The 15183-nt window shown below is 41.9% G+C and overlaps 1 protein-coding gene across 1 annotated transcript in view; it reads right to left on the bottom strand.

Annotated features, from left to right (window-relative positions):
- Positions 1-8800: 8800 nt before the first annotated feature.
- GALNT8 (polypeptide N-acetylgalactosaminyltransferase 8) overlaps positions 8801-15183 on the bottom strand; it is a gene marked incomplete at its 5' end in the record, with an annotated part of 51830 nt that continues 45447 nt past the window's right edge. The window contains one exon of the mRNA XM_079139878.1: positions 8801-9193. Coding sequence (XP_078996004.1) covers positions 9041-9193 — 153 coding nt within the window. The 3' untranslated portion in view covers positions 8801-9040. The remainder of the gene's footprint in view (positions 9194-15183) is intronic.

Genomic DNA, 15183 nt, shown 5'->3' with positions numbered 1-15183 from the left:
TGGAGACAGACAAGGGTGCCAGCCAAGAGCTCAGCCTGCTGAGCTGGTCCAACACGGGTCTCTCCACTGCTGGACTTGCCAGAGCACTACAGTCCACAGCTGGGGTGAGCTGGGTTTCAGAACTGTTGCCTGTGGATTGGAGCGCACTGCATTTAGCAGGAGATTGCCCAACTGGTCTACTTGCCCAAAGAGACCCAGCCCAGGCAGAGTCATTCTCCCTGGGTCCCTTGGCTGCTCTGTTAAGAACCTCCACTCCTTGACTTTTGGAAGCAACTATGGAAGGCTTTTTGCTTCCCCACAAACTCCTCTGTGAATATACAGGATGCTTGGAAAAGATCAAGATGCCAGGGTTGGCTATGTTGGCTATTGACTCTTACTTGGACAGCAGGTGTGGTAACTTCTCCAAAACTGCTTCCACAGGCTCAGGAGACTGCCCAGACTGTTCAGATTGCTCAAGCCAATCACACTCTTTCTTTGAATCTCTCTCTCTCTCTCTCTCTCTCTGAATTTGGATTGGCTACAGAAGTTCATATTGGTAGAGGTGAGGTAGACAAGTTGCATTCACTTTTATTAAACTGTACTACATTTATTTCTTTTTAAATTAAATTTTATTGTGCATTATGATTATTTATAATAGTGGGAGTCACTGTGATGTGTTCATACCTGCAAAATTTGGTCTGTTTCATTCCCTGTACCTCCCCTCTTCTCTTCTCCCCTTCCCCTGCTTCCTTCCACTACTCTTTTGGTCTCTCTTCTATTTTCATGTGGATGTTTCTTATAGGCCCTTAAGATCCCTATTCCCAAAGGGATCAGAGAAACACGTGAGTTTTGTAAGTGGGAACCTTACTCCTTTTAAGGATCTCAAGGCTGCAGTAGGACCCCAAAGAAGAATCCCCTGTGAGAAATAGCCTGTTTGTGACTGAAGTTCCATTGGACAAAGTGTTCATGACTTAAGACCCCCTATTGTTCCTGCTGAAAGATGCAAAGAGTGGACTATCCCATTGATCAGTACACAGCAGTGCTCCCCTGGAGCTCAGGTAATCCTGGATACAAAGGCCTTGACATTTGAAGGAGGGGTAGGACTAGGGAAAGCTCAGGCACAGGAAGACAGCCACCAGAGCTGTCCGGCAGGGAGAGGAATAATAATGACTGCCCCAGATACAGTCCTCCCTGCCTGACTAATGCCCAGACTTAGCTATGGCCTTTTTCACACAGAACCATTCTCTGCTGCTGCCCAAGCTCCGTGAGAGTGACGTCAGGCCACAGGATCCACCCCTCCTCTTCCATCACCCTGCTACCTGTTGTAGGGTGTACAGGTACTTTTGCTGGCCCTACTGGTCCCCACACAGCTGCACCCCCAATCACATCCATTCTTCTGTGACCTACAGCCCCCACATTGGCTTTGCATGGGCCACTCTATATGTAGTCCCCAAGCCAGTACTTGTCTGTCCTCTGTGTCAACCTCCCCTGTAGCCCAAACCATGCTGAGGAACTCAGGAATGAAGCATTCCAGTTCAGAAGAGCAAACAAAGCCTGGCTGCAACCAGAGTTAGGGTAGCAGCCCTACCCAGGGCCAGGGCCCCCCCTTTCCTCTGCACCTGATGCAATGTGGGCAAGAGAGCCTCCATGGTAGTGTCAGAATCTAAATTTAGAAAACAGAGCATCTGTGCCTACAGTGGCTGCACCCTGGAATCAGTAGCACCTACCCAGTACCCAAGAGCAGCCTGTGGCACCTACCCTGTACTCTGGGGCAGCCTGTCCAGAAAGAGGTATAGCAGGCAGAGAAAGGATCCATGAAGAAGCCTGGGGAGGGATTGGAGAAGAAAGGGGTCCCATGGGTTGTGATAGTGTAGTTCAAGGTACTCTTGGATGCCTTTTATTGCCATTGCTACTGCAACATGTACCTCTAGATTCTCCTTCCCCCATACCAGTGGAAGCGGGGCATGTATGGTCTCCACTCCATCTTACAGTATTGATCTGCAGCAAAGGACTCCTATTCTGGAGGGAAGATCTTAAAATTTTAAAAATTCACTTGGAACTCACTGCTGGAGATTGCTATCACATTAAGAACCACTGTGACCCTTCAGGGGCCCACCAGACACTGGGCAGGGTGAAGCCCACCCAGCCAGACCTCTCATAGCCAACTGCAGGACACACACACATGGATTTGAAGGCTGCTGATGACTCTGGGAAACTAATGTTTTTCAAAACATTTTAAAATGTTTGGATTTAAGAAAAGAAAAAAAATCCTAATTTTTTAATGAAGAACTCTTAGAAGATTCCTCTTTATTGATTGTTAAATAGATAATCCAGAATAAATTGGGGTACATCACCTGTGAGATTTAAGCAATATTAGGGTAGTATTCCCAAGAGATTCTCAACAGATTTCTACCAGATATCATCTTTAGGCTTCGGGAATAAACACTTCAAACTCTCAATAATTCCCTAAATGTAAGGTATTCTTTTAGTAGTTCTAATATTAATTATACTCTTTATTCATTTTTAAGGATACCTGTAAAGTTGTTTCATAAAATAAAAACTGTTAACTTTGTAATATTTACATAAACGGTGGCTTATAGCAAATATTCACACTCTGGAAAAAGCCAACAGGGTTATTATGTATATTCAAATATGTAACTGATGAGTGAAAGGTTGAAAATGTCAATTCAAAGACATATTTTGTTTTCAAAATCTATTTCTTTGAACACCATTTGTAAGAATTTGTATGAAGATGTGTATGAAGTTTACTGTTTAAAAATTTACTAATATGAAATTTATTTGTCACAGCTACCATTAGAACAGACAGATTCAAACACACATTTATAACATGGCAATTGCCATGCCCAAGGATGACCAACTGATGAGTTCGTGACTGCTTTTCTCTTTGTGCTCCTGTCCTGGTTTCCAAAAATATTGACCTTAATCTAGAAATGCACCTGTGTCCTACTCTTGTGTTCGATTTGACATCGATGGATTCCTTCACACTGGTGACATCTCTATGTCACTTGCAAAGCTTTAATTCTCAGGAGATCATAAAGCTTTTTCCTGTCCTCTCGAATCTTCAACTGATTTTTCTTGGAATTTGGGATTTGGAAAAAGAGGCATTTCCTGCAAAAACTGGGAAGGACTTTTTATAGGGAAAGACCAGCAGGATGTGCTGCAGGCCCATAGGAAGGCCACTCCAAAGGCTCTGGAGGGGAGGCAGGGAGCTTGTTAAGGGGGAACAGTGGGACTGGGGAACAAAGTTGTTGTGTAAACAGGAGAGCCCCATCTCTTCTACCCACCTGTGATTAGAAAGTGCATTCAAAGCAGAGCTGCCAGTTCAGCTAATGATTAATGAAGAAACTTTAAAGAATGGAAAGATCAACAAGTTATTTTCAAAGGGCAAGCCAGCATGATCTGTTAGAGAAGGGAAAATAATAGGGAATATTGACAGAACTGCTTTCATCAATTAAATTGTACGTATTTCTTGTTATAACTTTGACTCTTCTGCCTGGTTTTTTTGTTGTTGTTTTTGGTGTTTGTTTTCTATGGAGGGCAAACAGCTTTCTGGCAATATTGAACAATTTGGTTTTTATAGCTCAAGGATGATAACTTGCAACCCGTAATCTTTTGGGGGGTGAAATATTAGGGATTGAACCCAGAGATCTCTGCATTCTCTGACCTTCTTTTTTTATTTTTAACTAGTCTCACTACACTGCCAAGGATTACCTCAAACTTGCGTTCCTCCTGCCTCAGCCTCCCAAGTTGCTGGGATTACAGGCATGCACTATTGCACCTAGCTAGACTTGTAATCTTGAGATAAATTCACTCCTTGAAATTATATTTGCTAAAATGTTTGTAGGAGAAAACTGTATTTTTGAAATTATAACTTACAGTCATGAGTTATAATTTTACCCACAAATTCAGATAATAATTAACTCTCTATGGTATTATTGACCTAACTATTTTAGGTAATACCTATAAAAGTACTTTACAAATTTTCTTGAATTTAGGAAATTAGCTGAAGTCCAATGTATTATAAGTAAAATAGAGGGACTCTGTAAGAGATTAAAACTGCTAGAATCTCCATTCGTTACGGCTCAGCCTTTGGGCCTTTCACTCTTTGGTCTCACGTGGATGGGAAGTTGTGCACCCTGAAGTTGAGATACTCAAGCCTGGTGCAGATGATGCATAGGACCCAAAGAAGGACAATCAGGCAATGAGGGCAGTGACCTTTGTCTCCAGGCCCCCTTTGGAAAAGTAGCAGAATCCTGGGGAAGTAGCTACTACTATAAAGAGAAAGGCAGATCCAAATTGTACTCATGGGGTTCCCACTTAAAGCTGGGTTGGGGAGGACCAAAAAGAACTGCATTGTCACACTGGTTTGGGACAGATGGAACGAAAAGAGGAAACAAGCCTTTCACTTTGGGGGCAAGAAGAGAGAGACATGTAAAGTGAACTGTGGTTCCCTAAGGCTGCCAGGCATGGCGAACCCCTGTGGCCCATGACCAATACTTGAGGCACAGGTTTCAGGAAATCCAGAGGTAAAGGAGGATGTAGAGAAAAATGGGATTTATAAGACCCCCCCCCAGGGATTATCACTATCTGGGCCAGAGGGAGGGAATGGGCAGGATCATGGTTCCAGAAATCCAACTCCTAGTAACAAACACAGAATTGCTTCTCTGTGGGGCTTTGGTGACCCTTGGTACCCCAGAGTCATCAACGAGTTATCACCTGTCATGTTTACTATTGTCTACAAGGTAATGCTAACTTAGGTAGAGCTCCATCATCCTAGTAAATGAGAGAGAGAGAGAAAAAGAGAAAGAGAGAGAGAGAGAGAAGTGAAAAATTAGCATGGTTACCAAGGGAACGGTTTCCTGACTAGACTAAAGTCCATCACAGAGATGGCCCTCATGAGTCTTGACCAATGAAGGCTGGAGGTAGATAGTGACCACAGGAGCAGAAGTCCACAAAGAACTTCAGGCAAGTGATGGTCAGACCTTAGAGTGAAGGAAGCAAGCCCACACCCTCCTCATCATAGCTGGTGGGCTGCCCTGCTGGATCAGAGCTTCTGGAAAGTGGGGGCCTCAGAATCTGTCTGTCCATCTAATTGCATATGTGAGAGAATTACAAATTTCCCCTTAAGAATGAAGGATGCCAAAGTTAGAGTAAGCTGCTATTTCTTAGATGATGCTGCAGTTAGCAGGCAGAGAGAGATAACTGATGTACAATAGTCCTCCCTGATCCAAGGGGGATCCATTCCAAACCCCTCAGTGGATGCCTGGAACTGTGGATAGTACCAAGAGATACACAGACATTTCTTTCCTATACAGCCTATGATAAAGTTTAATTTTAAAACTATGTATGTAAGAGATTAGCAATAATAACTAATAACAAAATAGAAGTATAATAATACAATTTTAAAAAGTTATTACATTGTATTATTATACTTATGAATTTTTATTTGCAGAATTTTCCATTCAATACTTTTGGATCCCTATAGACCTCTGATACAGATAATTGAAATGGTAGAAAGCAAAACCATGGATGAGGTTTTGCTTTCTACAGTTTATCTAGATAGGTAATTTTGGCTTGAGTTTTTTTAAAATTTGTTTTATTTTAAAACAATTTCAGACTTCCAGAAAAGAATTCCTGCTTACCCTTTACCACGGTCCAGTCAGTTTCACTTACCTACATTTGTTTTATCATCCGCTGCTCTATATTTTATCCACAAATGTAAAATCTAATCATGTCCTACCCCTAAATCCATTCTGTGACTGTTTCATAAAATCAAGGACATTCTCTTATATAGCCAGTGTACAATGAGCAATATCAGGAAAATAACATAGATATGGTACTATTATCTCATCACCCAACCTGATTCCAATTTCAGCAAGTATCTACTGCTGTTCTTTATAACCAGAAGGGGAGAAAAATCCCCTCAGGTCCAGGAGCACAGATCACTTCCAGCTGCCATGTCTCATTCATCTCTTCTAGTCTGAAACAGTCTCTCAGTACTTCTTCATCTTTCATGACTTTAAAGTTTTTGAAGGATACAAACTATTTCTTTTGAAGAATGTCTCTCAATTTGGGTAAATTGATGTTCCCCGAAGATTATAAGTTTGGGCTCTTCATTTGGGGCAGGAATAGCCTAGAAGTAATGCTATGTTCTTGGCATATCATATCACAAGGCACAAGCTGTCCATTTGTCCAGCCGCTGATGTTGATGTTGCCTGCTCAAATAACATAGCATCTGCCAGGTTTCTCCCCCATAAAATTACTGTTTTCCATCTGTAATGGATAAATATCTTCTGGAAAGTCACTTTGATGAGATTTATATATGCATGTATCTGTATGCATAGATATGTATATGGTGTATACTAATGTATGTGGTATATACTTATCCAATTTCTCATCACCCACTAGTTTTAATATTCATTGATGATTCTTGCCTGAAACAATTTTGACTAAGTGGGTGCCAAGTTGTGATTTCCTAATTTCACAATCCCTTCAACAATTATAAGTTGGCATTCTATTGTAAGGAAGAGCTTTCCCTTCTCCTCATTCATTCATTAATTCATTTGAAAGAACTCATGGATTCTCATCTTATTCTTTGGCCATTGTGATCAATACTAATTTTAATGCTCAAATTGTCTCAAATTTGGCCAATGGAAAACCGTTCAACTTGATTACTGTGGGTTGTAACATGCCTCACCATTCTTTGAGAAGTTCCTTTCTTTCAATACAGGAATATGTTAGAGCCACAGCCTTAAAATTAACTCTTTCACTAGGAGTCCTAATTCTCAGTATTTAGAAACCAAGGTCTGGTTGCTGACTGCTAGGTATGCTCGGTGCATGTGTGTGTGTGCAGGGATGTGTTCATCTAAAGTACAGATATATGGCTAGGTTCACTCATTTTTGTTTATAATCCATTTTTGGTTTCTATCTTTGATTTTTATGTATTTGTATTTTGAACATATGAAACATGATTCTAAATGTCAAAACCATAAGGAAGAAAAAAGTCTCCTTAGAGAATGCCACTCCCCCCGCATCCCTTCTATCCTGTTCCCCAGTCCTTTGCACCCTATTTCCAACCACCATCATCCATCATGACAATCTCGTTAGTTTGTGGTTTTTCCTTCTCAGGTTTTATTTTGCAGAAAAGAACAAACACATGTATATTTTCCCCTTATTTTCTACCGAAAAGATACATACTATGGGTGCTAGTTTTCTTTTTTCATGGAATAAAATATACAGAAAATCACTCCATATCAGTTCAAAGAGATGCTCCTGGTTCTTTTTTATAGCCACCTAAGAACCCTGTATGTGGATTTATTTAGCCACCCTCTGAAGCTTAGACATACAGTTTATTTCCAACATGTTTCGCTTACACTCAGTACTGCAAAGAAATAGTTTGTGCATGAGCCGTTTCTTAGTTTTGAAGGTAAAATTTTAAAAGTAAAATTACTGGCACAAATAGAAAACACATATATAGTATTTTTAGATATTGCCAAATACCATCTAAGATTGTGCCAGTTTACATCCTCCCATCAACACAAGGCTGCCCTTCTCGACGTTCCTCCCATGGAATGTGATGTCATGCTTTATAAACTTTTGCCAATTTAAGTGAAAAATTATCTCAGTACACTTTAAATTTGCATTTCTTTGTGAACAAGGTCAAATGTCTTTATATGTCTAAGCCTAACGTGTCTTTTTCCATTGTGTACATGCTTTTTAAAAACTTTGCTCTCAATTTTATTTTCCCTTCAGTTTGCCAGGAAGGAGCTAGGAGTTATATATTTGTTTAACATTTATCCAGTTCTTTAATTTTTTGACAATAAAATCTCATTCACAATAATTTTAGTTGTTAATAGGGATACGTTCACTGTAAAGTTTTAATCAAGCTGTGTATTTATGACTTTAAACTTCTATAAGCTTAGTTTTAAAAGTCTTAGTCAATTTAATTCTGTGCCCAATTACCAGTGTATTTCCTGCCTAGTACCTAGAGGAAACCTGATGATTCCCAGGTACCCCTGACATGGGACTAAGGTAAAAGCAGCCTTCTGAGAAAGGGGATCCAGGAGCCCATACTTAATGGATGAGCCCACAACACAGCACACACCCCAGGCCCCAAGATCTCACCAAAAATTGACCGCCCTGGATGACTAGGATGGAGAAGGATTTACCCAATGGACGACATGAGAATCCTGGTTTTAAGTTTTTGACTGCAAATCCAGTCTTTGTGCCCCAATGGGTGACGGTCATCTGTTTTAATCTTCATTTTCTCCAAAACCGGCAGGGGCAATAGGACAAAATAGGTGATATCTAATCATCAGACATTATGGCCAGATTCACAGGGAACTGGACTTTTCTACCATTTTCCGTGAACTGTCCCTTGAAAAGCTATGATTGGGTGGGGTTCTTTCCCTCCTCTCCTCAGCCTCTGCAATCTCTTTTTCATGGGAGAGACTGGTAATTCAAATAAAGCTGCCATGGGCAGGGGGCGGGGGCACAATTTGTTAGTTACTGGTCTACTCCTTGTGTCTTTCAGTCTGGAAAGCAGAGGGAAGTGATGCCACCTGAATGTTTATCGTGCTGCCCACATGAGCAGGACCCAGCCTCTCACGTGGAACAGTCTGGGAGTCTCTGAGCAGATGAGCCTGGGATGTGGTGTGGGACAGGTGGCGATAGTAGCTGTTGGAATGAAGGCTAAACAGCATTGGCAGAAGTCACAGATAAACTTCCATCCGCCCCCTTCTCTCCCCACAGACAAGCAGATGAGACGGGCTATTTCAAGAAGTTTCCGAGAATGGCATTTGATAGACATCACGATCTTCCATGGGAAGCTGAGCATGAGGCATCAGTTTCTGCTCTGGTCCCCAGCAGTGGCGCCCTGACACGTGCACAGCACCCTGCGTCCTGGGTCTTGCACGCTGACGTCACAGTAAACACACACACTCTCCTTCTTTTCCTCACCCTCTCTCACATTGAGCAGCCTTGTGGATAGAAGCCATTCCAGTTGTGAGAACTGGTGTCCCAAACCCAGATTCTCGCAGGCTCACTGGACATCGGTCTGATCCCAGTTTCTGATGATGTACTGTATTTCCCACATTTGCGTTGTACAGTTCTGCAGCACAGGTATGTAGGTACCTGAAGGGTCCTTCCTGATCTCCAGACACCGTTTGGTGTCCCTGTTCATGACGGCTCTTCCCTGGGTGGGAGGAGGAAGAGTCGAGGTAATGAAATGGCCCTTTAGCACAGTATCCCCCCTGGTCCTGCTCTCCCGGTTGTAGTCAGAGAGGAACCCTTGACCCTTTGCAAGTTACCCAGCAAAACTGAGAAGCCCTGTGAAGAAGTAAAACCTCCATTTCTTTCTGCAAAAGCTCTGCAGCCAGCTAAGCCATGTGGTGCTGGGTTCATTACCATCATGGGTCTCCCCTGAGACTGAAGCAGGAGGTCAGTCCTGACTGGCATGGCACCATGACATCTTGTTTGCAATTCATCCCTCTTTTCCATCTCTCCAGACCTGAGCCCATGGAACCCCTCAGGCTTGCCCTCCTCAGTTGGGCTCCGTCAAGGACCTGGAGCAGAGGCCACCTTGGAGGAACTCAGCCTACCTTCTTCACCAGTCTGGGTGGTAACTTCCTGCCTCTTGTCTTGGGGGCTTTGCCAAAGTTCATTCCTGTGAGCACTATGGGCATTGGGGCTAAAGAGTCAGGGGTGATTCCTTGCTCCCCATATATAAACCATGTGGCCTTGGGCAGTCTACCTAACCTCCCTAAGTCTCCATTCCCTCATCTTGAATAGGTTTTGAGTTAATTTTAAAGTTAAAAATTTGGGTTAATGTTGATTGAGATTCGGGTGCCTGACACATGAAAGATGTGCAACAAATCTGAGTTCATCTTGACCACTGCCCCTTCTCATAGGGGAAGAGAAGGAAGGGTCCTCCTCCTCCTCCTTGCTCCCATGTTCTCTCTCCAAGATGCCCCACCACCACACACACAGCTCTTTCTGATCTCCACATCTCAGCGGCTGGCAATCGTGCCATCTGTCCCAGATGGGCCTGCATCTGCTCCTACCCCTCTAACCCCCACACCCCTCTCCAAGCCTTTGTTAGAATCCCTTCCTAATCTATGTCAGTTCCCAGGTCAGCAACTTCTCCCTTCATCCACCACCTTCTGCTATCATCGCCAGAGTTCATGCCTTCAGTGAAGGTCTGGTGAGAAACCCTGATCACACTATCCCTCCAGGTACACCATCACCAGGGCTTTTAGCACCAAAAGATGCAGCTTGAAGATCCCAATACCTCTGCCTCCTCTACTCACCGCCTCCCTGCCTCCCCTCTCTTATAATCACAAACTGCCCCCCAAAACCCCTGGCCCCCCAAATCCCCCTGTCCTAGACTCCCTGGCTCCCCCACTCTGTTCCCTGCCCCCCACTCTCAGGGGATTCTTCCAAGTGTCAGCTGTGCAGGGCTACTTTCCAGATTCTGAACTTCTCCATGCCCCCACGCCTCCCTGCCCTTGGCCCCTGCTTCCAGACTACGGAGAGCTCCTGGACAGGGTGCACCAACCCAGCTCAGCAAGGCATCTGCAGCAGCCTGGCTTCAGGCTTGGCTTACCCCTCTGAGTCACTCGTATAGGTCTCTGCAGCACACTTTGCCCCTGGATCCCCATTCCTGACACTTTCAGCAAACGTCAGGAAGATCACACGGCTGCTCCATCTATATCTTCACCTGAAAACCACCCGTGATCCACAGGATGCTGCCTCATGGATGAGCTTAGAAGAGCTGCCAGTCTCTGTCTCACCAGTCACATAGCCTGTTTGTGCTCTGAGTCCAGCAACCCTTGATGCTAGCAAATATCCTTCCAGTCTAATATCCTCATTTTATTTTTCCCTCTTTTCACATTTCTTTTCTACTAACTTTAAATATGTCATGATATTAGAAGGTGGGGAGGACCACAAACCCAAAGCTCTCCTTCTTCACCAATATTTAATGCTTTTGTCCTTTTTATAGAATTAAAGTCATCATACTATAGTGACACATGCATACTTATGTTCAAAACAGCACAATTCACAGTAGCCAAATTATGAAACCAGGATAGGTATCTATCAATGGGTGAATGGATAAAGAAAATGTGTTATATACACACAATGAAGTTTTATTCAGCCATAATAAAGAATGAAATTATGTCATTTGCAGAAAAATGGATAGAACTTGAGAACATCATGTTAAGTTAAATAAACAAAACTCTGAAAGCCAGGGGCCAATATTGTCTCTTGTATGTGGAGGCTAGAAAGGAAAAAGGAACAGAAAAAGCATGGGGTTGGGGAGTTGTATGAAAAACAGAGATCAGTAGAGGAAAGGGACCATGGGTAGGGAAAGGGGCATTACTGGGGAGTGATGTTGGTCAAATTATATTGTTATATTGTGTGTGTAGGATATGCAACAAGAAATCCCACCATTTTGTACAACCATAATGCACCAATAAAAAATACAGAAAAACAAAAGAATCAGATACCTAAGCAACCAAGAAATAACACACAGTGATTAACATTCTCTGCTTCAGTGCTGAACAATTACTATTTTCTGTAATCTTGGGGAAATTGCTTGACTTCTCTGTTCATAGTTCCATAGTCCATAGCTGACTTCTCTGTCCTTCATAGTTCAGACAGAACTGACAGTAACACTTCTAAGATTTTTGTCTAACAAGGACTAAATTATCTAACATAATGCCTGGTTTATAACATACACTCAATAACTCTTGGCTATTCTACTGTGATGTTTTAGGCAAACTCAGTGGCCTATTTTCTATTTTCTCTCAACTTTCATGTGACTTGTGCTTTGACAGCACTCCTTACCGCACCTGGCTTCTTTTAATTGTGTTCATCTGGATCTTACGCACTTTTGCTCTTGTGTTTATTTAGGAACAGAGCCTACCAAAATTTTTAAAGGATTTTGTTTTTGTTTCATTTTCACTTTTACAAAAGGAACATATGCTTATTTTAATGCAGAAAAAATATTTTTTAAAATTAGAACCACTCATAATGGGATAACTCTGTACTTATGGTTTTCATATCCTGCTTTTAAATTTTTTTGGGGGGGGGGATACCAGGGATTGAACTCAGAGACACTGGACCACTGAACCACATCCTCAGCCCTATTTTGTATTTTATTTAGAGTCAGGGTCTCACTGAGTTGTTTAGCACCTTGCTATTGCTGAGGCTGGCTTTGAACCCGTGATCCTCCTACCTCAGCCTCCTAAGATGCTGGAATTACAGGCATGCGCCACCACCACCAGCTTAAATTGTAATATTATGTATATTTTGTCATCTCATCATTTTAAAATAACTTTTGGAATATCATTTGAATAACTATATGATATTCAGCTCAAGCAATGAGCAAAAAATCCCTACTATTTTAATTTTTCCTAACTTTTACTATGATAAATATCAGGATATATTCTCATTATTCTTGGCCTTCATTCTGTGTCATTTCTTAAGTTAAGATATTGTCCTAAAAATAATTAGTAGCTTTAAAAGAGTCATAATTAGTTAGGAAGTTTTGTTAGTGTCAGAGTTTCCTATTGTGTTAGTCAGCTTCCCATCACTAAAATAAAATGTTTGAGATAAACAACTCAAAAGGAAGAAAGGTTTATTTTGGCTCATTGTTTTAGAGACTTGTTTGTGATTACTTGGCTCTGTTGTTTGTGGACCTGTGATGAGGAAGAAGATCATGGCAGAGAGCATGTGATAGAAAAGAGCTGCTCACCTTACAGTAGCAAGGAAGCAAAGAGAGAACAAAATCCAGGGCTATATAGTACCCAAGGTCATGCCCCAAGGACCCACTCCTTTTAACTAGGTCCTACCTCCTAAGTTTCCATAACCTCCCAATAACCCATCAAAGCATAAATCCATCAGTGGCTTCATCCACTGATGAAATCAGAGCCCTCATGATCTAATAACTTCCCAGAAGCCCCACCTCTAAACATGGCTGCACTGGGGACCAAGCCTTCAACATGAGCCTGGGGGAATCTTTCAGATTCAAACTATAACAGATATGTATGGGCAGATTGCTATTGGAAGCTTTTCAGTACATAGGCCCACCAGCAAGGTGTGTGAGCACCCTCAGGGCGCTTCCCTGTGCTTACTGAAACACTTACAATGGTTGTTCTCCTCACTACCAACTCCAGAGATCCTCTTTGTATCATGAGCTGTCCCTCTGTTTTGACGTTCACCCAAATCCCCCCTTATTTCAACTGCATCGCTACTCCCAATGGTGGGCTCCTCATTCCGAAATCCATGTGTCTCTAAACACCACATCTCTCTGAATTAGGCCCCCACTGGCTTTGACTCCCTTGTGCTCCCCAGAGAGTGTAACCTCCTTTGATTGATTTAAAACACAGATTGGAAGAAACAAAGGGATTATCTAGTCTCATCACCCTCTCAATTCCAGAAAATATCTTTAGTAACTTTTTTTTTCATGCTCAGCATTTATTCTCAAGATTTCCATGCCTATATAAGAAATAATAGAGATTCTGCTTTTACTTTACTTTGGTAATTTTTTAGTAGAATGAATTTGCAAGTTGTGCTACAAAGTAAATAGAGAACAAGAGGGACCCAAAGTTCAACCAAATATTATTTTCATATCTAAAAGTATTTTGGTTCAGATATAAGGTGAATAGGAAGGACAAGACAGGACCCCAAATTTCAAGATGAACCTCAAATTAGACAATATACCAGGAAATACCTGATCACCTCTCTCTTAACTTTTGAATACTTGGCCTAACAACCATAAAAAGGGACCCAGCCTGAACACCAGAGCATCTGGCAGCCCATTCCTGAATGTGCCACAGTGCAGACCTCACACACAGCCAGAATCTTTATTCTTTTTTTTTTTTTTTTTTTTTTTTCAGAATCTTTGTTCTGTTACTGACCTCAGTCAGTTGCGAATGCGATCTTCCAAATTTCTCTTAGGAATACAACTTTTCAAATGTTTGGGATGCATAATTATTTCTTTTGGATAAATAGTGAGGCTAATCTGGCTACAACACCTGTCACCCCACTGATTCAACTGATCTTGCTGGCTAAGCAGGAGTCTCCTTCCTTCTTTCCGTTCCGAGTATGTTCCTCCTGAAGTTCCTGTTCTGTTGAAGAGGACGACCTTCCACAATAGAGGAGGACCATTGTTTGGTCAAGGATATATGAGTAGTTGCCCTCCCCTGCTAGAACCTCCAAACCAGCCCTTAAGAGTAAGTAGTAATTTAATTCCCAAGAGATTTAGGATGAAGTGTAGATACTAAGAGAATCAACACATAATATTTGCTAAAGATTCCGTGTCTATTTGCTCTTTTTAAGAACTTGTTATGTTTAAGGAAAATCAGCATCTTACAAATTAACCTGTGATACCAATTTTTAAATGTGTAACAAATTAAATTCCTGAGTGCATGTTGAGATTTCACTGACTTTGTAAGCACTTTGGAAAACATTTACAAGATTAAGGATCACTAAATGTAAAGTCAGATAATCAAAGTCCTTGAGAAAGGAAATTTGATGTATTAAATTTATAAAATATAGCCTGCAACAGTTAAAGAAATTTATTAAGTTGTAAAAAAAAATGCCCTATTAAAATTATTAAAACCTGCTAGACTTAAAGTAATAAGATCATTGAGGAAATCTAAAACTCACATTTAGCACACCAGGCCCACCAGATGCTCAGATGTGCTGTGCTTGGTGACTTAAATTGACCGAGAACTCAACACTGTCCGAGGCAGCCTGTGCTGTTGCAGAACAGCTAAGCCGCTGGGCTGTTGGGAAGACCCCCCTCTGCTCCTTGTGCTAAATCTACATCTGCCTCCATAATCTTCAACTGCTGGCTTCAGTTCTGCTCTCCTGTGACTCCTTGCTATAGTTTTGATTTTGAATGTCCCCCAAAGACTCATGTGTGAAAGTCTTAGTCCCCAGTTTGGCACTACTGGGAGATTGTGGAACTTTTAAGAGGAGGGGTCTAGCAGAAGGTCTCTAGGTCATTGACGATGTGCCCTCAAGGGGGATTGTAACACCCAAGTCTCTTCCTTTTTCTCTTTTGCTTCTTGACTTATTATAGAAGTGCTATACCACATGCTCCCACCCTGATGTACTGCCTCACCACAGACCCAAATCAAATGAACCAATCAATTATGAACTGGAATCTCCAAAACT

This window comes from Sciurus vulgaris, assembly GCF_902686455.1.
Source record: "Sciurus vulgaris genome assembly, chromosome: 5".
Classification (NCBI taxonomy): Eukaryota; Metazoa; Chordata; class Mammalia; order Rodentia; family Sciuridae; genus Sciurus; species Sciurus vulgaris.
This window is presented reverse-complemented; position numbering and strand designations above follow the sequence as displayed.